General features: G+C 36.3%; 1 protein-coding gene across 5 annotated transcripts in view; it reads right to left on the reverse strand.

Moving 5' to 3' along the window:
- Positions 1 to 3,540: 3,540 nt before the first annotated feature.
- Positions 3,541 to 24,601, reverse strand: part of NRG4 (neuregulin 4) — a 53,366-nt gene continuing 32,305 nt past the window's right edge. For 4 of the 5 annotated variants that reach the window (XM_072871452.1, XM_072871453.1, XM_072871450.1 and 1 more), the window contains 4 exons: positions 21,157 to 21,250; positions 13,540 to 13,689; positions 8,635 to 8,714; positions 3,541 to 8,539 (listed from right to left, as the gene is read on the reverse strand). In XM_072871452.1, the coding sequence (XP_072727553.1) occupies positions 8,523 to 8,539; positions 8,635 to 8,714; positions 13,540 to 13,689; positions 21,157 to 21,250 (341 nt within the window). In that variant the 3' untranslated portion in view covers positions 3,541 to 8,522. The remainder of the gene's footprint in view (positions 8,540 to 8,634; positions 8,715 to 13,539; positions 13,690 to 21,156; positions 21,251 to 24,601) is intronic. The other variant, XR_012043982.1, reaches the window with a different exon arrangement.

Consider the following 24,601-nt stretch of genomic DNA (forward strand, 5'->3'; position numbering starts at 1 on the left):
TTGTAGCATGATGCTCTCTATTATTAACCTTTAAACCCAGAGTGCTAAAAATTAAGACTACCTGGTGTCTTTAAGTTCCTTAAAAAGTTTTTTGCTTTTGAATTTGAAATTGTGGGGCACGCAAGATCTGGCTCTGTTCTATTTATATAGAGCCTTTAAAGATGACTTGTGCTTTTGCATGTTTTTCCCATGCTTTTACATCAGTCACCTGTTTTGATTGCTGCAGCTGGAATGCAGTATTGCAAAGTTCAAGTAAGTAAATTCAGCACAGTCTTAGTATAGCTAATAAATTTGCTCCCTTTTAAATTCTTTCCTCCTTTTTATTTTCACTTAGTAATAGAATGACAAGAAAATAAGATTAATTTTGCACCATTTCACCACGCTTCTAAATGCCAAATCAGGCAGCTGGCCTGTTTTCAGTGTAGTAAAAAGAAAATACTTAGCTGTATGTTGTACAACAAAAGAATGTTATTTTGCTTTAAATGTACCAACCAAGACTACAGTTGGCAGCTTTTTGCCCATGTCTAGTTAAAACTTCTCCTGAAGTTGGCCTAACGAGCTACGGTATAAGCATATCTGTCCTGAGAGTTAACTGTTGGTTTGAGCAGGTGCTGAGCACAGGCAGCACTTTCCCATGGCTGTGTTGATGATGGGGTTTTTTAGTTAGAAGACAGAGGATGAGCTCTGAACTCCCAGTGGCCTTCTAGGGATAGGAGATTAGTAAGTGTAGGTGTGACTTGGAAAGTGTTTAGTTACTGCATTTAGAAGGAAAGGTTTTGGAAATGGAGTATGCTTGAATTTTAAGAGAAGCCTCTCAGTGGGAGGTGGATACACGTTTTCTCTTTTCAGCATAAGGGGAATGTCATGTTTGGCCCTTCTGCAAAAGCTACATGTTTAACAGGAGGCAAAGAAAATGTTTCATTTCTGTAACAGACAGGATTCCTGTAGCTGTTAGCATGAGTTAAGGCTAGTCAGCATCGCTGCTAGCATAAGCCCATGAACTTTAACTTTTCGCTGTAGTAGGAGTAGATGAAGTATGATCAACCACATGTCCTGAACTACAGTGCAAACATGTCCAGAATTGTCCGAAGAGGCAGATGGTTAGCTCCAATGATGGCGCAGCAAAACAGGAAATAAGAGTGTGGTTTGAAGGGACTGATCATCAGCAAGTTCCTGTAGCAGTCCAGCCCTGTAGCTGCGGACCCTTAAGAGGTAAACATAGTACAGAAAAGATGCTGGGGCGGGAACCCCAAGAGCCTGCACCAGAGTCCAAGGCCATCTCCAACCTCAGGGAGTGGGGATGAGCCCAGGAGACCCCAGAACCATGCAGTGCATGGCTGCACCCGCTACACTGTCTCTCCCAGAGTGCATCATGTCTTCCAAGTGACAAGGAAGTGGTGTAATTGGTAAAATTGCAACATCTGTGATTAAAGTGGTTTGCTATCCAAATTCATTTTGCTTCCACACTCTCATTTGCTCTTCAACCATGACAACTCCTGAGTGAAATAAAAATATATTTGCTTAAAAGGTGCACGTACCAAAAGGCAGTGCAATCATTTATACCTCTGTCACTCAGAAGATAACCATGAGGCTTTAAAGTAGACAAAGTTAGTTAAATGAATATTCAGCAATTGAGGCAAATGTGAATAGCAGGACTGCTCTAAAGATAATTATCTGCAGTTAACAGTGCTGATGGTAATATGTTTCCAGCAAGAGAATATAGTCCCTAAGTGACCACAACTGGATTTTGGTTTTGTTAAGAAAAGAAGAAAACCTTCAAAGTCACAAGACCTGCAGGGAGGAGCAAAGATTTTGCTGACAAAAGGTAAAAAGACATTCTTTTCCCCCATCTTTTGAATATGAATGTTTCATTGCACATTTTTTCTTACTGCATCTTTCAATTAAGTGAACTGTAGGTTTCAAAAGTACAAAATATAAAAGGCAAGTGGTGTGATGTATAACCTTGTACTTGCACAACCAAAACAGCAATTACCAAACATAAAACTATAATTTTTAATTTAAAATTACTAATCCAAAAATCCTCTCATTATAGGATGTTTCTATAACGTGGAGTTGTAAGAAAGCAAAAATAATTTGGTAAAGAGGAGCAAAATTATGCTAAATTGTCACAACTGCGCTGACAGAAAGCAATTTCAGTTAAAAACTGCAGAAAACTGCAAAGATTGTGAACTTGGGTTTTGTTACTCTCTGTGTCAGATTTGTTTTGGCCCATGTTAATCTTGGAACAAGCCTTATTTTAACAGATGAATGAGTCAGACTGAATCATGCCCCCTTGTCAGGGAACAGTAAACCAAGATACATAAATGATGCAGCCAAACTTTGACTTTCAGCGTGCAGCAGAGAAGACTGATAAGAATGTTAAACCTCAGACTAAATTTTGAAAAAACAAGCGGTTACATATGATTTTTAATTAAGTTTTAGTTAAAAGTCTACCTCAAAACTCACTCAGTGTCATTGTTCCCTCTTAGTTTATTTTTGTCTTTCTAAAAATGGAGAACTTCTACTAGAAGTAGTTCTGTAGTGGTGGTCATTAGCTTTCATATAAGACACCAACTTTGGTATCGACCTAAGTTTTCTGAACCCCTAGTGTCTGGCCAAATGAGAGAACAAGTTAAAAAACATTTGCAATTCAGATGCCTGCTTCTGTTTTACTCAATGGAACGATACAGGAAAATAAAGTTTGAGGTCTGGAAGTTTGCGTAGTTAGAAGTTAAAAAAGACAGTAAACATGTAATTTTAAATGGTCTTTTATAATCTCTGACCACTCTGCAAACATTAAGAAAATAATTATTTCCCCTGCTGTCTGATTATTTTTCATGATTATGTTGTGGGGAAGATTTTTTTTTTTTTACTCTACGAGTCTGAGGTGGATCTCTAAAATACATTCCATCTTAATACAGCAGTTGTATTTTGTGCACACAGAAGCAGGTAAGATAAACGTTAGACTCTAATTATCAGATTTCTTACTTGAAATTGTTCCTGTTCCTAAGCCCATTTCTCAGCTAGACACAGGCTCCAGAAGAGGCTGCTGTTTCAGAGGGGCTCTGGATTAGTCTTGAGGGTGTTCTGTCTAGCAATGTGTCTCCTGAACTACAGGATCAAAGATGTGCAGCAAGGTAAACGGAGCTCACTTCTGGTGGTGGTGGTGGTGGTGTGCCTTGGTCCTGTACCACCGTTTTAGGTCAAACAAATACGAGTTCAAACATTGTAGGACCCTTGCGCTGATTATTTTATGCCTACCAGCACTTCATAACAATGTAGGATATTTTTCTAAACAGACAACATATAGCTACAGTGAAAAACTGGAAACTTTTTTTCAAAGGAAAGGCATAAGATAGGTTTGGATTATTTAGAAATGATACTACCTGGATACTTATGTTAGAATTATTAGCAGAGAAATAGCTAATTGGAATTTTTTTTCAAGTGCTTTGATAATTTAGGAGCAAAAATTTTATTCCCAAATCAATGGGATTTGTGCTTCTAAATGCTTTTAAAAAACAATTTATAAATTGCCATCATTACATTTCACAGCTAGAACCTCACTGAGATTAGCAGGTAGCACAAACTTCTCAAAATAAATGTTTCAGAGTGATTCATATCACTGAATCAGTGGCAGTCATGTCACCTTTTCAAGATAAATTTTCACAGCTATAAGAGTTAGAAACAGCTTTTTAAAAATAAGCTCGTCTTAGCTGAGTTGTCAATATGGCAACAGTGAGAGCAAACATTAATCCCCTCAAAACAGGAACTCTCCTAGAATCTCCAGAACTGGTGAAAATGACTGAATAGTTTGAAACAGCAGGAAATTCTGTGATGGAGAACACACAACATAGATTCAAATTACAGAGCCCTGTTAAAAAATGCTACCAGTTGATGCTCAACTACAATTTTACAGCCCATCATTTGCCTGTACAAAAGTTGTAGTCAAAATATTACTTACATTGAGAGGATAATTTGAAAACAGTCTCTTTTAATGTATACTGAAAAAGAATGTTCATATGTTACACAAGCTGACATAGAAGTATTAGAAATTGGCTGTAGTTTTAATTTGGGGGATGAAAACAGCAATGCCTTCCAGGTTTTGTTTACACACCCTTAGCTAGCTATAGAAATAATTCCTGGTGAAAGGTTTTGTGGAGTATCAGTCCCAAACACGGAACTGAGTGCCAGCCTGCCTATCAGTATTTCACAAAATTTGTATTTGGTACTTTGCTACCAAGAAATTGCTCTCTCACATTACGTACGCATTATGTTGAACAGGTAACAATCACAAGAAAAGCAAGAACAGACTTGGATAAGCACAAGCAGATAATGTTACATACAATAATGAAAAAGTTTTTGGGTTTTTTAAACATCTTTAGGCATGCACGTTTGTTTTTTTTTATTTGCTCATTTTCCCCCAAAGTGCAGGAAATATTGCAGTACTGCCTTGAAAGAAGCACATTTTTCACTAATCTTAACCACAAAAAGCAAGTAATTTATGCCTGGATTCTTTTGATTATTCTGTATAATCTGAGATACAGGAATATTCCATCTTTTCATTTAAGTATATAGATGTCAACAAAAGGCATTATATCTGAGAGAGGTACAGTGAACATATGCATCCTGGTAATCTAAATAACATTGCTAGAGAATCATAACACAATTTAGTTCTAGTTTTTGTCCCAAACTTATACAGATAAGTCTTCATTAATATGGCCATAGTACAATTGAAAACTCTTACCCAAACTAATGCACAGTCTTTTCAGTTTTTACTGGAAATAGCTTAATGTCCTTTAAATCTGAAAGGATGCTAAATACCAAAGGAACATAATTGAGGGGTTTGCTTTGTTTTGTTTTTTAATGTAGAAGAGTTGGGTGTCCCATGTTAAATACATGACCACCTTTGGCTAAAGCTCTCCCTCTCCCTGGGCAGTCCCTTCTAGGTACATATGTCCTGATACAGAATTTGCTGAACGTGTAACAGGAATTTTTAGCCTTTTAGGTAAGCTCACTGCTTTCCCTTTCTGCCTGGACTCTGGTCAGTTTGGTAGCTCCTAGTCAGAACACTCACAACAGAAAGCAATAGCAGAGACACCATTTCTATTGTAATAAGTTCCCTTCCCCCATTTCTTCTCTGCTTTCCATTTTCAAATATCTGAGTCATACTATTAGAGCCCCTCTACTGCTCTTTAAAAATATAGGGCCAGGAGGAAAATAATTTTTTTTTGTGCAGTAAGTTGTGAAGGCATGGCACAACATTGAAGGTACCTTTAAAATTTGGAAATGCTACCAAATGGACTTCCCGTTGGTCATCTTCCTGTTTAACAATATAAATCAAAAGATTATGCAGCACAGAGAAATCCTCTTGTTTTCTTTGAACAGCCATTTCTCCTTCTCCTTTCATTGTACTTGCCCCAATGTTTGTTTGGGCTACTAATGAAAAAAAAATTATATACTGAGTAACATATAAGCAATCTCTTATTTAGGTCTATAAAGAGACTTCCTGCTAATGGCTGGCATTTTGTTCTGCGATCAAAAGGTTTTCGCAACACGTTATGAAGAGACCTTTACTACAAGATTCTGGAAGGAAAACATGACTCTCAGGTGTAAAAGAATTTTTGCCATAACACTATAACAAATTGTTGTATAATCATATTAGTGGAGATTCCTAGGAAATAAGTCTTTCCCCTTTTCTTCCCTCATAACCTTTCAACTGGTGGAGGGATAATTTTAAAGACATGAGATCTTATGTTTCATGAAAACAGGAGTCAAGCAGAGAAGAGAGACCTTATTACTCCTCCCTGCATATACATACATAACACTTTTTTAGACTGCAGTGACTCCAACCACAAGATCTGATCCATTGGAACCGGTGTTTCCTTAGCTTTATTGCTCACAGGACTACTTGCTTAAAATTTTGTAAGCAAGCATTGCTAGAGAGCGTTGTACTATTTTATTAAATTATATGTAATGTTGGCTACCCTGTACTTTCTGTGGCATTTGACCACCTTAAAATGAATTTGTAGCCTGATCTCCTTTTGACCTGAACATCAAATTCACAAAGCTTGTGAACTGAAATAATTAATTTTAGAAGCTGAAATGCTCTCAAATGTAATGGGTTTGAAGCAGTCTGAATTGCTAATAGGATTTCATTCAAAGATAACATTGTTTCATAAATCAACTTGTTTGCATTTAAACATGGTTTTGGTTTATTCATCCTTACTTTTTGTACAAATTGTTTCCCAAATAATGCAAACAAGATCGGTAATAGTGAATAACTATTCTGTGTCTGTCTAGAAAGCTGAGAGGGTTCTAAGAGTTTAGAGAGTACAACTTCAGTCCATTTATTTCTTACACTTTCTATTAATATTTCCTTCCTGAATTTCCACTTAAGATGACCACAAGCCTTTTCCTTCTTCAATGAAAATAGTATACCAAACTCTAACATTATTAAGTCTGAATGTCTCATGATCAATAACATATGGAAGTTATCTGACAGCAGTCGTCTCTGACTAATTTTCACTGAGGCTCTGCAAAGTACTTTAGGTAATACTGATTCTAATGTAGCTGTCAGTACTGCTACAAATCTCCTAAACTCTGTATTCAACAGTGGCATGTCCCTCTGTGATGAAAAATCACCTTTATCTTTCCTAGCCTTTAAGACAATATTATCAGCTTCCTCCAGAGTATCTGCTAAAGGTTTGAAGTCCAGAAAATAACATCTAAGATCGGTTAATTTGGGGAGAAAGTGATCTTTTAGTGCTTTATGTAAATCGATCAGGATCTTCTCTGGATCAGGTCCTCTACTTGATTTGGTGCCCTCAGATTCTCCCTTCAGATGCTGAGCTTTAACTTGGACTCTAACTTCTCTGACATGAGTCCTCAGAAGGTAATGTATTTTTCTGTTTTGTTTTCTAGTAGTTATTATAATATGGTTTTCTCTTTGACTTCTTACCTTACACACTGTAACAGCATGTCTTTTCTTCTCTGTCTTGCTGTATTTTTGTCTACATTGATATAAAATACACACTATTTTTTCTGACACTAGAGCGTGTAGTAGACACCTTAGGAATAGAAGCTTATTCAATGTTTTCTTTGCACCTATATTTTTATACACCTCAAGATTTTTTATTTCAGAGATAAGAAATCTGTGTTCTGCATTTTCTCCCCTTTCAATTCCTGAAGTTTTCTCAATTAATTTTCTCTTCAATACCACCTTGTAAATCCCATACAATGAGCTGCTAGGTAATGTGCCATTATGGAAACATATCTGATTTTTGCTGGTTTCAACCTCCAGTGCTAGAAATGAATTGAAAAGAAAATTGTTCAGTTCACATTTTCTATGCCTCTGACTAACCAGACAGTCTCTTTGTGTTGTCAAGGCAGAAAGAGAGATGGACCATGTCATTTGGCCTCTCTTTGTCTGAATAAGAGAATCCTGTGAGGAACCAGATAGTGATATATAATATACTGTTGCTATGATCAACAAATGGTTATGTGAATAAAACAAATAAATCTTTAGAGAGGGCAGCACTTGTTCAGCCAAGACACCTGGCTGGATAATATTTTGTGTCAGGAATGGACCTGATAAATAAAATTCCTGACTTCTAGTATCTGAAATATCAGCTGGAAAATTTAAGGTGAGATTTAAATCTCCCTCAGTAGTGAGATTTTCAGAAGAAGGCAAGACAAAAATAAAACCATCAAGGAAGGTGTCTTGCATAATATTAGGGACATATACCAAACAAAGGGTAAACACTCTGCCTAGTAAACTTCTTTTAACCATTACCAATCTCTTTTCTTAATATTTTCTTTTAATTTGAATTAAAATCTTGTGCCAGGAAGCTGGCCAATACACTAGCAGTGGTACCTCATCCTCATGTTGTCTTACTATTAAAAAAAAAAAAACATCAGTATTAGCTGGAGAAAGGTACTTTTTTTTCCCCCTACCTCTGGTAAGTGTATCTGAAACAAGCCAAATTCTGGACACGTATCATAGGTATAAATTTTGAAACTATTGAATCAAGACAGTTCTCAGCTCCTCTGGGGCAATCCTGTGAAAAAGGACAATCCTATCAAAAATTCGTAGTATTACTTCATGCTAAAATCCCTATGATTGTCTCATATTCTCTGTGCAGTGAAAAAAATATTATTTCATATTTCCCATGCAGTAAAAAACAAAATTATCTCATGCTTCTACCTGTGCATTATTGAAAACAGTAACTTGTCATGAAAAATCTCACAAAATTAAATCATGAAAAATCTCACAAAATTCAAACATATAGTGATGATAGTGATTTCTGTGTAATTTCATACACCTTTAAAAATACATAGAAACTCTAATAAGTGCAACTGTTTATCTTTATGTCTTAGTTGCAGTCTTCTCCGACACATAAGTAAGCCTCCTATTTCAGTCTACTTTCTTCTCTCATCTTGCTTACCACATCATCCTCTACAACTACTGTATTCTTAGGGTTGCTCTGCATGTTGTTTTCCCACCATTCTTCCACTCTAATGCTTTATTCTGTTATTATTTCTGAAAAATAAACAAAACACATGCTTTTAATTAAAGAAAACTTCCTCCCCTGCCTCCCTTATGGAGTCAAATCATTTAACTTCAAATGTACTCACTGTTGCAGCCATTGCTGCTTGTAGTCTCAACCAGGTTGGCACCACACTCTGAAGAACTTGTCCTTGGAATGGAAGCTTTCCTGACCAGAAGAAAAAAAAAAGAGACAACAGGGAGGAAAAAAAACCACAGAGAGTAAAAAAAGTTGTCAGAGAAGAAACAAATTAATTGAATGATGCTTCCACTGAAAAAAGTTACATGGATCTTCTGCAATTACTTTCTAATTAATACTCAACATTTTTGAGAAGCATGTATTTGAGGGAAAGGAACAGAGATCAGAAGCAAAAACAGCACTCAGAACTACATGGCTTCTTTCCTGAAGTTAATGTTCCTGTTTGTCTGATTTCTCAGGTCTTTATTTAAGCAATTAGTAGATACCACAAAATTATTTAATTTATCATTAACTCTCTTAGCATTTGGGAGTGAAATATCAATAACGTGGTATTTTCCACACTTTCTTGAGGAGAAACAGATCTTTTAAATAGAGCTGATCTCTTGCTGTCTCTTTCCCTTTCTTTTAATAGTAATTAGACATCTGCTCCCTTGAGAAGAGTCATGAGCTATTCTCCTTTCTGTCCAGTTTGTGTCCTGTGGTGATACAACTCCTCCACAAAGTCTGTTGTCTTGGACAGCTTAAATGGCTTTATTCCTAGACCCTGTTGTTTTGGCTGGCTGAGTTCCTGTTCATCAATATACACTTATCTCACAGGTAATTTGGCATTTCAATATGGACTTATAATAAAGTATAGAAATGAATGGCAGATTTATTTTAGTTTTCCCTAGGGTTTTCTCTATTCCTCTAAGCTGTGTGGGTGCCATTCAGGCCTCTATATTGTTTTTAAATAAAAGCTGGCTTATGTGGAATCTATACGAATCAGCTACAGTTCTTCTTCTTCCAGTAGCCCTTGTACAATATGTTTCTGGAGAAAGAAGGCCAGATGGACCTGTACTGACAGGTGAATTGCTTGTAGCAAAATATGCCATTTGTTACCTCAGTAACAATGTAATAGCAAGGATTTTTGCGTACTTTCCTGTTTTCCCCAGGTCAAAACAATAGGCTTTATCAGTACCATTTGTTGGCGGGCGGGGTGTGTGTGTGTTTGGTTCAAGATAGAGAGCAGCTAGATCTGGATTTGTTCTACCTCCATACACTCTTCTCTTCTAACAGGTTATGCAGCTCCTGGGCCTAAAGCCGCACAGAAGCCTACTCCAATCCAAGACATTTTTTCATTGTTAAATAGCAAATCACTCTCATAAAACCAGTTCTGATTTTTATATATATATATATATATATATATATATATATATATATATATATGGATAAGTTTTACATTCACAATGTAAGTATTTTACTATCTTCGCTAAAATACAATTGTTTCATATACATATCTTCTAGTGAATCCCAATAGTCAGAAATAGCAATAGTTTTATGTGCTGAGCTTTTACTGGAACGTAGCAAACAGAACTGAGCATGCTCTTTAAAGATTGGGATTCCCCCCTTGACAGAGAAGCGACGTTTATTGCCTACAAAACAACACATTTCTGGAGAAAACTTGATAGAAGAACATAGGAAGCTAATGTACTGAATTGGTTTTCACATTAATTTTGGATGTGGACAGTACTGTTCTTATGAATTCCTACAACATGATATAAAATTGTTTATCTTTGAGGACACATAAAAGCAGTCTTTCTTTGCAACAACATTCCTCATAATTTTTTCAGAAAGTAAATTAAAGCTACTCACTTTACTACCTAATTATATTCTATCAACCTGAGACTCACTAACATAGCTCTACAGTAGCCTTTCCTTCAGCAGGTTCCAGCAACAGTGGGAGGTTTAACCCTAGACTCTTGTTTAGATTCCAGCCTCTTCCTTCCCTCCATTCTCTGCTGTTCCTTTCACTCAGACCTTCAGTTCCTTTCCTCTATCTTTATTTTGTTCTACTTTCCATCATTCTCATCCTCTAGCCATTTCAAATACTGTCTGTTTCTCCATTATCTTTAATTCTCTCTCCTCCTTCTCCTTGTAGGTTTGCTTTCCCAAACCATACCATCTTGAATCCTAGTACATAATCAAATACAGCATGAAATCAGCTTAACAGCAGATTGTTGGCAGATTGGAAAAAATAAATCCTCGGCTGAAAAAAATGTGATGACTCAGCTAAATATAAAAGGAGAATTATTTCCTAGTGTTCACCCAGAGCTTTTCCTGTGTAGCCCTTTTCTTTTATGGGTTACTTTCACCATTACTTATGATTTGGTTTTATAAGCAGAGCAATGAAATCCTTTCTCTCCACCCTTGTATGCTGAATGGATTTGTTTGTAGGGAGCATTAAACGCACTCGCACGTGCCTGGTCCTGAAATCTGCCCCAAGCAGCCTGAGAGGAAGAAAACCTGGAAAGGAAGGAGGGTACCAGTGGTGACAGGGACAAGAAAACAGAGCACTCATTTCCTAAATTCTGTAAGATTTGATGTATAATTTTAGGGATTCAGTTTCTGTATCCTAAATTGCAATTAATATCTCCTCTTCTGCATCCCTCCAGATCGCATTACTGTTTATACTAAAACCGCACTAGAATCCTCTGCTGAAAGAGCCACAGAAATGCTTATTAACACACAATATGGGGGGAAAAAACCTCTCTGCTTTCTGATTCTGGATAAAACATATTTGTTAATAAAGTGTAATAGTGGAAAGTTGATAGCACAATATTTCTCTTAACATTTTAAATTTAATATATCCTGTCAAGAGGACAAGTCAAGGATGACACAAACTCTCAGCTAACCCTTACAAGCCCCAGTTCCACCCTCTTCCAGAATGTTATGATACAGGTGGTAGATCAAATTTGGGGAAAAAAAATTATGATAATATTAATGACAGCTGATAGCAATAATCTGTGTTTATACAGCTGAAAAGAGGGGAGTAGATTAAGTATCCACTTGAGACTCCTCTTATATGTTGGTCATAGTCCTTATCAAGAGAGAAGGACTTTTAGATGTAAAGCGTTTCTTTTATAGATGAGTTCTCTAGCAGAAGATGATTGTGCTACATCAGCCTCTGAAGTGTAACGGTAAGACAAGACAATTTTTAGCCAGTTATGTTCTTTATACTGAAGAAGTTGATCATGATTTTATGAGATTTCCCAAGCTAGTCTGGTATATAAGATAGGTTAAAGGGCAGCTATGGTAAGACTGAGTTGCTGCCCTTGTTATTTTTCTACTAAAGAGGTGCTACTACTTGTTCTGCCAGTTAGGTAAAGCTTGAGTAAATTGATTTCCTATAAAGAAAGAGAGTAGCTGAGGTTCATCTTCCAACGGTCTACTAAAAGACTTGCACAGATGTGTCATTGCTGTTATTCTAAGCTTCTGTACTTTGCAATGCAAGGCTCTTTGACCATAAAACTCAGTAGATTTGTGTCTCCAGCCTTCCCCTAATTTTACTGTGCGCAAGAGGAAAAATTACTCTCTGAATTCTCTGCTCCCTGAAGACTTATTTCTCTTCTCAGAGACAAGCTTTACTTCTAAAGAAATACTCTCTGTACCTCTATGAGACTTGAATGAATTTTTCTTTAGATAGTTAAAGCTGTATTCTATTCTAATAACTTTATAGTAATCTGCAAATTTTCTTTAGCGAACAACTGCTGTGGCATCCCACTGCTAAGACAGGATTAATTTAACTAAAATGACTAAGGTAGGGGGTTTCCTCTACAACAAGTTTCTTTTGAAACAAAGTCTTTTATCAAATGCTCTCTATCTCTTCTAAATATATTCAGCTATGGGAAAAACTGGCATTCAGTGGGTTTCCATGACAGCAGCTGAGGTAAAACTAGACCAGCTATTCCAAAGGTCGCTCATTGAAAGGCACTGATCAGAGAGGTTGATTTGGCAATGTGATTACAGGAAAGCAAAGAACAGAATTGCAAGAACCTTAGGTTATCATAACCAAGGAGAAATGCAGCATAGGAGTAACAGGAAGAGGCTGCAAGTCTGTGATGGCTAAGAATTGCAGGGGCTAGTAAGTTGCCTCATAAAGGCATAAATACATATTAACAGTATATGACAAAATGAGCTCTTACAAAAAGTGCTGTACTCTAAAAACGAGGGGACGTAGGAGGTTGACTTGCGTACATAAATGCAGGGAGTAAGCGAAGACAGTAAGTTTGTTTGGGTTTGGTATAAGTGCACTGACATACTGTACTGATATATGTACAGCATCAAATAGTTGACTTAATCCCAGTAACTGCTTACCTGTTTTAATTTGAAGTCCTGATATGCCTAAAATGCTGCTAAAACCAAACCTGCAGCACTTGCTGTCTAGCACTGACATTTTCATGCCACTCAAACATGGATCATCCTGGATAAATGAGTTGGCTCTCTGATTTGTTCTAGATGTTAGTTAGTTAATAAACATCTACCTGGGATTATTCTTGAATTTGATTTTTTCCTTAGTTTTCCTTTTTAAACCAGGAGCTGTAAAGGAACTGGGAGCTAATGGCACCAGTTGGTTTGGCTGCCAATTCAATGCAGTGGAACAGTTTCCGATCCCTAAGCACTTTGGTAATTTGCTTCTACTTCTCAATCTCTGGACAACATAAGGGTCGACTAATGTTTTGAAATGTTAGCACTAACTCTAGGTAGACTGTAAAATCTCTCAGAAATGGGTGTGCTACATCTATTTTTTACAAAGCAACTACAAGTAATAGCTTAGAACAGACATTAAGAAAACTACATGCCAGGAAGTAAAATACTACAAGCAACAAGCTGAGACATCCACATTAATTATGCTGAATAACCATACAAACCTTATGGATAATTCATTACATACTTTTACATTCAAATAATTAGTACATGATTACCAGAAGAAATTTCTACTTGATTAAATAGCTTCAGCACTCTGAAGCACTTTTACCTGCAAAGGAAGTAGAATGCTCCAATTACAAGAACTCCTAGAAGAAGAAGTGAAGCCAAGAAAGCTGCAAACAGGTCACCTTTTGTTTGGGACTTGATGCTAGGCAGCAAAACTTCCTCACAACGGGCTCCTGTGTAATTCTCAATACACCTGGGAAACCAAGTTTTATTCGGATTAGATGGTAACTTGTAATCTAATATGGAAAGCACAAAGGCTTCTTTTAGTCTTAAGTGGGGAGAGAACTTGTTATGGCATAATTCAAGGTTTATATTTGCTTCACAGCAAGTTTTCTGATGGAATTTCCACTCACCTCATATTTCTGGAACAAAGGGAATTGGGCATCAAGTTTATATTCTGATCCATACTGCTTTTATATATTAAACCATATCTTTCTTAATACATTCATTAGATTGGCAATATACTTTACAATGGTGTACTTCACAGTTAAATCTGCCTCCTCCACTGGCAGATTTAATTAATTAAATCCACCTGTTTAGTGTTTACTGTGTCATCCCACTGGTTCTCACACAGTATCCATGCTTTCTTTTCCCCCTTTCATATAACTTTCTAGCTTTCTTTGTTGAAGAGCTAGTACTGTCAGCTAAATAGATCAAGGAAATGGGAATTCATTGAGACACAGTACACCTTAAATTACAGAAGTAGTTTATGCAGTGTAATTATTCATGCCAGAACGTGTTACATGCTTGGTGAATGACCCTCTCTTGGAGAGACCTATCTAAAAGTCTTCTCTGCTATGCTTATTTTATGCATTGAGCTTCTGAAAACTTCTTCTGAAGAAAGGATTAAAGTGAATATGGTAATTTACCATGGTAAAATGGTATGATATTTTATTAAAAATAAATAAAATGAATGGCTTAGTAATTCATATTAAGTCAAAAATAGATAGGTTGAAGCTAAACTAATCTTCATTTGTCTTATATTTTGCACTTATTCTGCTAAGTTTTCTTAAGGAATTTATTGCATTACAGAAAATGGAAAGCAATTCATTCAGTAACTACATTCTGCATGTATCTTTTATGTATGTAAATTTGTTTCTCTCTATTTGTATTACTAAAGATCTTGCTCCTTCTTGCTATTTCTGGCACTGAAGTCATAATGATCTGTGACATAAGCAATTTCAGGCTCCAGCTGAGAAAAATGGGCTGAACTCTGTAACATACTTGAAGTTCTCAACTGCCATTGGCAGCTGCAAGGTATAATTTCAGATGAGGGATAAGAAGGCGGAGTGGGGAGGAACTGCCAGAAAAGGAAGATGTCTAGCATATCTAAATAAGACTAATGGATCATTGTGAGCATACCACCATGCATGCTTGATCACAGCACCGCTTTCTGTAGATTATGGACCACTATTTCGGTACTACTGGTCTCAACTATTGCACAAAGAATTGCTACCGTTTCTTTTAATTCTTTGCCTTTGGAAATAAAACTGAAGATTTAGACACTAGAAAAAAGATTCAATTATCATCATATATTAAAGCTGTGCAACTGATCAAACAGCCACCATTTACTAAGGACAATGCGAGACTTTTCAAAGTTACTGTGTTTGACTGCTGGGAGAAGGAAGGGTAGGCAGACTGCTCTGATTGCTTGAGATAATGTTCCAGATATTTACTGTAAGTATAGTGGCATTTCAGTGGCCTACTTCTGAAATACTGCAGAATACTTTAAGAATAGAAGTGTCATTTGAGTGGGGCATTGTTCTCTAGCAAGTGAGAGAGAAATGCTTTGGAGAGCTGAATAGAATAACAGGGATAGAAAATGGAATATAAAATTCATAGAAGTATTCTTGAATACCAATGGAAACTGGAGAATAATGCAAGGCTAAAATGATACAGGAAGAAAAAATAAATAGGTTTTGGCATGAAACTAAGGCTCATGGAAAAGTTCTAGAGAGTGAGTGTAAAGGGAGTAAGTCAGTAGCCTAAAGAGAAAAATGACACAGGAGGAAGAAAAGACAGTCCTTCTAGCTGAAGAGAGTTGCATACAGGATTAGGTAAAAGGCTAGGGTTAGAGAACCATTGTGATGTAGAAAATACTGTCATATAACCTAAAAATGATTGAGGTTTTCATAGAAACAGGAAAATTGAGATGAGGTATCTTTTGGTTACATTTAAATAAAATTATAGCCAATGTGACCCTACCAACAGGCTCTCTGCTACAGTTAGGGCATTTCTGAAAATCCAAATGTTCAAATATTGGCTTGCACAAGCTTTTGTGAAGTCATCAGTGCTGATGTACAAACAGGTGAAGGACTATGTTAAATATAGAAGTAACTGATGCTTTAAGACAACCAAGAGAGGGAAAGGTTTCTACTGTAGGTCCTTTCCTAAAATTGATGGGAAAGAAACTAAGCAGACTTCAGTAACTAGCAGTGGAACTCACTCAGATCTGCTTATTCTGTTGCATTAGCAGAGCTCTGATAATTTCAGTGGAGTTACATACACAATGACTGCAAGCAAGATAGAAAAGTAGTCTCTAACAAGCATGGGGGCTACGAACATAATCCAGACTGATGGTATCTATATAGTGTCTCCTGTTGGTAGTCAGTCTTACTATACACAGCCTTAGAAGTCAGTAGCAACTCATAGTTTATCTTGCTTGTAATGGATGCCTAAAAGTAGAGCACAAGTTAAGCATGACACAAGTGCAGTCGTTAATATGGCAGGCAACTGTGCTTCTGCACTTGAATGAATGAGTGCAAAAGACAGAGAAGCCTGCTTCTAGGCTATAGTAAGGGGGAGTTACACTAATTAAATCTTGTGGTCACTAGGCCAGGAGTTGCTGTGCACATCATCTGCATGCTGTTAGCCTGCTGTTTCAGCACGTGCTGTCTGTTGGCTTTAAATGGTCCTACTATGTAGCATTCCAAAGTTGATTTTTAAAATAGAAAAAGGGTCTTTCCTCCTCTAAGAAATTAGAATTTCCAATTCAATCAGAGTTGAAAGACAACAGCCTTCAAATGTTTGCGAAAAAGCTGTGAGACTAGAAACTCCCATTTTCAGATAGCATCCAGATTTCTGCTTTCCTAGATGTCTGCACACGCATGCACACACGCCCACACCTCTTGTCAGATGAGATGAGCCAGCCTTAACTGTTGTATACAAACTTACTATAGGAGCTGTGCTGGAGACAAAACACTAACATAATATATGTAAAGAAACCCACAGAATCTTTCAACATAGGATACTCATAAAAACTACCCATATCAGCATCAATACAAGGTGTAAGGAAATAGACTGCATTGGATAAGATGTCAGGAGATGACCAGCAGGTCTGCAATTATATTGATTGTTTACAATCTGATCAGTAACTAAAATATAAGCGTAACAGCCCTCCAATAACACAAGGCATTACTGCTGTCTCGTTTGCAGATGCAGTTCATGAGACAGTGCAAGTGATCTACTGCCTGTCTGATTTAGGTTAAGAAGGTAAGGTTTCTTTCTCTTCCAGACTCTAAGGTGGGTGTCATAAGCAAGTATCTGACAGACTTTAAAAATGGAAGTAGGAATTGAGTCAAATATGCACACAGACTCCCATTGCTTAGTATTATACTATAAGAGTCTTGACTTTAGTTTTCCTTTAGTCTTCCTTTAGTCAGAAAAACCTGGATGCTTCTTAGTATAAAAATTACTGGCATGTAAATACAAAGCTATAAGCAGGAAAAGACAGCTGAAAAATTATCTGCTTGTCAATGCAATTCAGATTACATGGCTGATAGCTTCAAAATCACCATAATCTTTAGTCTGTAGCAGGCTCCTAAAAGTTGTCCTAATCCATATACTATAAGGGCATCTAGTAAGTATGAAAAAGAATTTAAAGCCAAAGTGAATAAGCAATGGCAAAGTTAACTGGAAGCCCTAAGCAGCTTTTTAAAAAGTTTTGTGTTCAGAGGAGTTTCAAAACTTACTCTGAAGCTGTATTTGTATAGATAGGGAGTAAAATCAAACTCATGCTACTACTGGAGAGAAGTTGAAAGAATAGGTTATTTTCCCCTAGAACTCCCTTAGCTATGTGTTTATATGGCAAGCTTTACCATATCTGGCAATGATAGGAATTCTGATTACTAATACTTTTCAAACACATAAGATAATGTTGCATTTTATATTTTATATCCCATTAAAAAGAAATCTTAATTATTGAATTTTTTTGGCTATACTTTTGTTGTGTATTTTAACTTTTATTCCTACTTTTCAAGCTAAAAGCAGAATTGAAAAATACTAATTGGACACTGTGTTTTCAGAAGAGCCTGGGGTATGTGAAAGTATAGTTTTGGAGGCAGAGAAAGAAGAAGAGCCTAGATGAGTGGGAAGCCCTTCACTGGCAACTCGCAGTGTACGTATTCTGAAGGCTTACAGCACAGAAAGTATATTGCTTGTGGGGACATTTGAAAAAGAGAATGAAGGATTCATCTCTGAGAAAGAGCCAGACAAGGATGGGGTATACAGAAGGTGACAGAAAGAATTTGCACAGGATTTATTGGATTAGTATAGGAAAAGTGGAGGAGAGATTGGATTAGGGTAGAAGCAAAGGAAGGGGAAAGTGGAGATATCCTTTAACCATACACAAGAATTTCAGGGAGGAGATTTCTAAGGTCTGCCTCTGTCCCTTGCAGTACTTAGCCTGAACACACTGCCCTCTGCAGAATATGATCCCTTCCTCAAAAGGAGAGCATTCACTACTAATTTCTGTGTGTACTGCCCTCAGAAGCAGAGGAGCTGTGTTTGTGTGGTCTTATACCATCTGTATTTTGTCTGAAATACAGAAAGAGGACTCTTGGAAATCTGCCACGTGTAAAACAAAGTGGAAATACCAGAGTTTTCCCTCAGACAACAAAATCTTAACTTAATTCTGCGCTGCATTAATTAATGATTATGGGACAGCTGCACATCAGGTGCTGAGGCAAACAGCTTTCAGCCTCATGTTTTATGATGCACCTGAGGCAGCTGCTTTTCCATCCTTCTCCATTCTGCTGCACGTTTATTCAGTACATTTGAGCATTCCTGGGTTTGAAGCTCATCTTGTTTATGGTGACAGGTGTGCCTTTTGCTGCTAAGAACATTAATTCATTGTTAGGAAAGGAATGAGGGAAGATGGCAGCTGAGCAACTTCATGTTTTAACACACATCAGCTGTATTTAAAATCTGCTAATGTTGCACGGGGGAGGGGGGTCATCTAATATTTTGTTTCTATTAAATCTCTACCTTGCATATATATCCATTTCTGAATGGTAAAAAGAACTGAAATTCCAAAAGTAAACAGTAGCTCTTAATTTGTTAGCATGCTACAAAATACGTATATCTAAAGAATGATGCAATTTTCCTAGTTACATTGTGAAATAACTTCCAATGATGTTGCATCAGGGAATCTGGACTAACTATGTTTAGCACAACACATTTGTGTAAATAAGTAGCATGTCAAGGCAAATGTGTTTTAAGGTATTTTTACAGTTTGTTAGTCTGTTCTTGCTCCATTTCCCCCTTTTAATCAATGCTGTACTAACGATCATTCAGCCTTTAATTCTAAAACTGATTCAATTTTCCTGTTGGTGGGAGATGATCATTTGCGAATACTTGGAAGCTTTAGGTGGGATTTGGCAGAAACCTGCATCAAAGAAACTTTGCGCAACTGTGTGATGATGCCAGTCTTGAAGTTCCAAAGCACCAAATATTTTTCTGAATTCTGCTGAATAGTGATACATTTTTTTCTGTTGTTTCTATTCACATCACTGCTGATTACGAAGATATCTGTGTGTAAACAAAACCTTTCTCATCTATAATTAGCCTTCTCTGACTGATTAAGGAACATGCTTAGAATGAGGACATGCTTAAATAGAATGCTTCTATTTAAACCCATATAACTTCACAATCAACCACAAGATACAGAAGAAAAATACTCGATAATTTAAATGCAGTAAGATTGCCTGAGTATAACAGAAATGCTCTTAAGATGTTACTTTTCTGCTTCAGCAGATTATAAAATCCTCTAGTACCTGAATTACAAATTACTTCATTTGGAGCCCTTTTAAAGTGGAAATTACCTATGCTGACTAGCTTGTGCTCCTGAAGAATGAATTGTTCTGAGTATTTGCTACTTCATATTTAGAGTTATTGCATTAAATACACCTTCCTCATTACACAGTCTAGCAACAGTTGAGAGGCTGCTTTGAAATTGTGTAACTGGTGCTGTTCAGTCTAACCATTCTTTTTTCATTTAAGTATTTTAATATCAATAATATGGGATTCCTTCTAGAAAAAAAACATGCGTATTTCAATGTTTTACTTTTTGTGTGTGTAGTATTCATTTACATCACATAAGCTTGCAAGGTTTAGCGGTTAGAATAAATAATCATCATCATACAGCACTTCCGAGCTTTATCGTCACTTCTGGATCTGATTCATTGTATGACATTGGACAATATGCTTAATGACAGTGATATGCTGTGTATATTTTTCAATGAGCATTTACCACAGAATTTCCTCTTCTCTCCTCATCTACTAGATGAGTTTACATGCTTGAGTTTAAATGTTTAAATTGAACTGTCCCAAACAAAAGAAAGAAATACTTTAATTAAGCATCTTAGAAAAGATTTTGTTTCCCTCTCCAACTGTTTCATCCAGTTACCATTAGTTATAGCTCAAGATTGAAAAGGGAGCAGAAGTTGCCACAGAAGAAAAAAAGGTAATATCCTTAAGCATATATAATAGGTGTCTGAATGCCTATTATTATGTTAAGTAAACCCATTACATTAACCACAATTTATTTTGATGAATGATAACTCAGAATTAGTAAATGCATAGCTATGAAAAATCAGAATTTAATTTGTCATCTTCTTATGTCCTGGTAAATGAGAAAATAAAAGAATAGGGCTGTATTTATGCAGGAAACGTATCCACATGCAAAAATAGGAAGTGCTTCTTTTCCAGTGTGCTACATGGGCTTCAAAAAGAAGAATGGTCCCATAAATGAATGGTGTAAGAAGTATCTATATTTGCTGCCTCGATGTTTCTTTATCAAGTGGTCTTTGTCTGTCACTGCAAAGCTGCCCTTTGAGTATTTCAGTGAGATTCAGAGAACATAGTAAGTCTTGAAGTATGTTCTTTTTTCCCCTTAAAAGATTATATTCCTTTTTGTGCCTCCTTATTTTGTTCAGGTCAGGCCATTTTGTTATAAGAATTTTTGCAATATGATTCATCTGGAAGAAAAACTGAGAATGTACTTTGCCTTTCTGAATGCCTTTCCTATAGTCTATACTCCATGAGGCAAAGGGTATTTTGTTCCTTTCTGTATTGTAATGAGGGGAGGAAATATGGCTCTAAATATAGATATCATCCTGAATGCGTACGTAACTGAGTACTGTTGCACCTGTCAAACAAGTATACACCAAGTATACACGTTTATTTTTCTCATATTGTCATGTCTCTGCAAGCTAGATAAGTAATCTGGGCATGAATTACTGAATTTGGAACAGCCATAGGTAATAGGTATTTTCTTTTATATAATGTTTTAACAGTAATTTCTCAAAGAATCAAAATGGAGAAATAGTCTTTAGACAGCTACTGTCCAATACTTAAACACGCAAACTTTAGTTTCACTGACCTGCAGAATGGACTGGATACAGTAGGAATCATATAACAAATCCCTCCATTTAGACAAAAAGATCCATAACTGGTGCCACAGAGTTCTTCATGATCTTAAAAATAAGACCAAAACAAACACAGAGAAAAATAGAGACTTCTGTATTTTTATCAATAAAAGGAAATCTTAATTATAATTTTGGGGAGTGGGGGTGGCCTCCTTAAAAAAAAAACCCTAAAAAAACCCCACCCCACCATAACAAACCACCACACACAAACAAAACCAGCCTATGAACAAATAAGGTATCAGTCTTGCCTTCCAGGCCAGCAACATATAGAACTATCTATCTTGCAGAATTGTTTCATGTAACAATATGCAAAAAGATCACAAATTTATCACCCTATCAGATGTAAAGCACCTAAATTATATGAATAAATGCAAAATTTCTCTTGCAGTGAGAGGAACTTTTGAATTCTCCATTACTTCATTTGCCTTTCATGACCACAAACCATACTGAGTACAGTGATTCACATGATGACCTATATGAAGTCTGGTTTGTCCTGTTCCAATGGCACAAACTATCTTTAGCTTAACTATCTTCTGTGAGAGAATCAGAGTCAGTACAGATAAACCGAGAATAGTCTCAGGTGTGGACCAGGACATTCTGAGACTGCTTCAAGCTGTATTAAGAGCTGAATCATAGCGCAGTTGGACACCACCAGGTTGTCCCACCCTAATTTTTAACAACTAATGGAGGAGCTAGCCTATGAGGTGTCACGTATGTAGAAGACTGCCTGTTACAATGTAACTTCCACAGATCTCAAAAAGGCTTTTTTCTAACTCAATAGGCTTCTTATATGAATTGTTAGTGTTTTAAACACAATTAGGCATTCTAATAAAACCCCAAATACAGGATACTAATGTTGGCACTTGTAGCAGCAGTTGTCCATTTTATGCTTAAATAGAATATCTAACTGTACCATTTCACTCTTTTTGAACGAAGTCTAAATTTGGTAGTTGGGCTGCCTGTATTTATGATACATTTAATGCATCAGTAACTCATTTTATATATATGCATATATTTTTAATATATTTCTTCAATCTTATGAAACCACAATATCTCAATCAAAAGAAAAATAGAGCAGTCTTCTGACATCACAAGCGTGAGAATCCTGTGTTACCTCGCACTTTAGGTGTTGTTTTTGCTGTTATTTTTCCCAGAAGTTCTGAAAATAAGAATTCTGCTGTCTCACTATTTATGTATAGAAGACATGTTCTATACAAAATATAGTGTTGTTTAAGAGGAATAAAGATTTATAATTTTCTTATTTGTCCTTCAGGAAAAAGAGTTAGGGTTCCCCTTTATTCCTGCAGAAAAAAGTGAGATAGTGTTGACCATAAGACATTCTATCCTAGCGGGAGCTTCTACAGCTTTGTATATAAAATAAACCTGACTTTTCTAAGAGGAACAGAAAAGCTTAGTTACTTCTAACCCTGTGCAACAAAAACATCGTGCCTCCTGCTATCTTCTAGACCATCTCTAGTAATTCCACTCTCCCATCTTTTCATACATTCTTCCATTTCTATGATGGCATATTGACATAGGAGTGTGAGTAAAGTCCTTATATTATTTTACAACAAAGGCAGTTATACCCCAGAGCTCAACAGGAATTCAGTTTCATGTTCATGTTATCAAAGTGCTAGCATCCAAATGGTAACTGGACCTTTTTGCATGTGTGCAGATAAATTAGGGAGCTGGAGGAGGGGGGAGGTAAAGCTGGAAAGATTGTTCATGTTTGACCCTGTTGCACTGGCTCAGGATGTGGCGTAAAAGAAATGTGTGTTCTGCCCTACCTTGTTAGAAGTTAAATGGAAATTTATTTTAACTCTGAAGCTTTCTGTGCTTGTCTACTGGCAATTCATTTACGGCAAGTTCACTATTAAATTACTTTTTAAATTAGTTTGCATGGGTAACAGTATAATTGCAATAGAAATAAAACGGTAACAGAAAAAAACAAGCAGGTTTTTAAACAAGAACTATAAACTATTTGATTTTAGTCTATTCAAACATAACAGTGGAACTTCTGTGACAGTGTAATTAAACTGAAGGCTACATCCTTCCTTAAATGAAGAGAGGATATTGAATACATGAACAGTGTATCAGGATATCTATACAATTATAAGAATCAAGAGAGAAAAAGCAAAACTCTCAACTTTGACCTGCTCTAAACTCTATTAAGCATATGAGGGAGTTAAGTGTTGTTGAAATTCTACCAGATGGAAAAGCAAGATGATAGAAGGTAGGCCCCACAGAAAAATCCTTTTAGACAGCTTGTGGAAAGCCTTCAAAGAAATTCTCATGAGAATTAATGAGAACTTGTTAACCTCCTTAAAATCCTGCCTTATGGTTCTATTTCTTTTCTTCATCTTTATGCAGAAATAGGCCTGTCTCATATGGGCATAGTGGTAGAGTACTGAAGAAAACTAAATGCCTCAAGTCATTCAGGTCTCAGAACATTTGGGAGAATGATTCTCTCACTGTTATGGTGTGATCTGTGTATTAAGGACCAGCTCTGCAGTCCTTTCTGTTCTGGCAAAATACTAGACATTTCTGTTCTGGCAAAATACCTCAGGCAGTCTGTCTTAGGCCTATTAGGGAAAAGTGAGAGAGGTGGAGAGAGAGAACAAAAAGTGCCTAGGAAGCCTTTGAAACCTTTTTCATTGTAATTACAGACAATTTCTCTATAGGCTATTTCTTTCTAGAGCTAGACTTCTTTCCAGTGCTAAGGGAAAAACGGTAACCTTAATTTTACCAGTAATGAGATATTTGAAGAAACCTCTGTGTCCATGTAGATCAGGTGCCCCATTTTCTACCCAGTTGTGCTTTCCATGAATTCTATTTTGTGTATTAATACTTTGCTACTACTTATTGAAAGTATCAGAGTAATACAGTATAAAGTAGATGACAGACTTATGAAAGAGAATAAAAGAAAATTCAGGATGCTCTAACACTAAAAAAAAAAATTATTAATTACTAGTAGTAGTGGGTTTTGCTACAATACAAAAATACGTATTATTGTGCTCCATACCCACTTTACTGAAATGCAGTAGTTTGGACCAAATTTGAAAGCTACAGCTCTGTATTTATAGACAGAAAAGTATGAAAGCAACAGTTCATCCCTTTAAATTTATAGTCAATGATGCAAAAGAGTATACTGGAGAATCAGAAGGGGTTCAATACAAGCCAAAACCCAATTACATTAGCATCAGTGAATGTGTTATGATTTTTCATGAGGTAAGTCAATACACTGTATTAATCTAAAAATGCAAATTGTATGCTTTGAAAGTCAAATGTATACTACATTCAGACTACCATAATCAAGATAGAAAAGTTTAACAAGTCAAGTGATGATGGGCAATTAAAAAAAAATACAAAAGATTTAGCTTTTCAATTAATACAACTGTA

Source organism: Ciconia boyciana, chromosome 8 (assembly GCF_034638445.1).
Source record: "Ciconia boyciana chromosome 8, ASM3463844v1, whole genome shotgun sequence".
Taxonomy (NCBI): Eukaryota; Metazoa; Chordata; class Aves; order Ciconiiformes; family Ciconiidae; genus Ciconia; species Ciconia boyciana.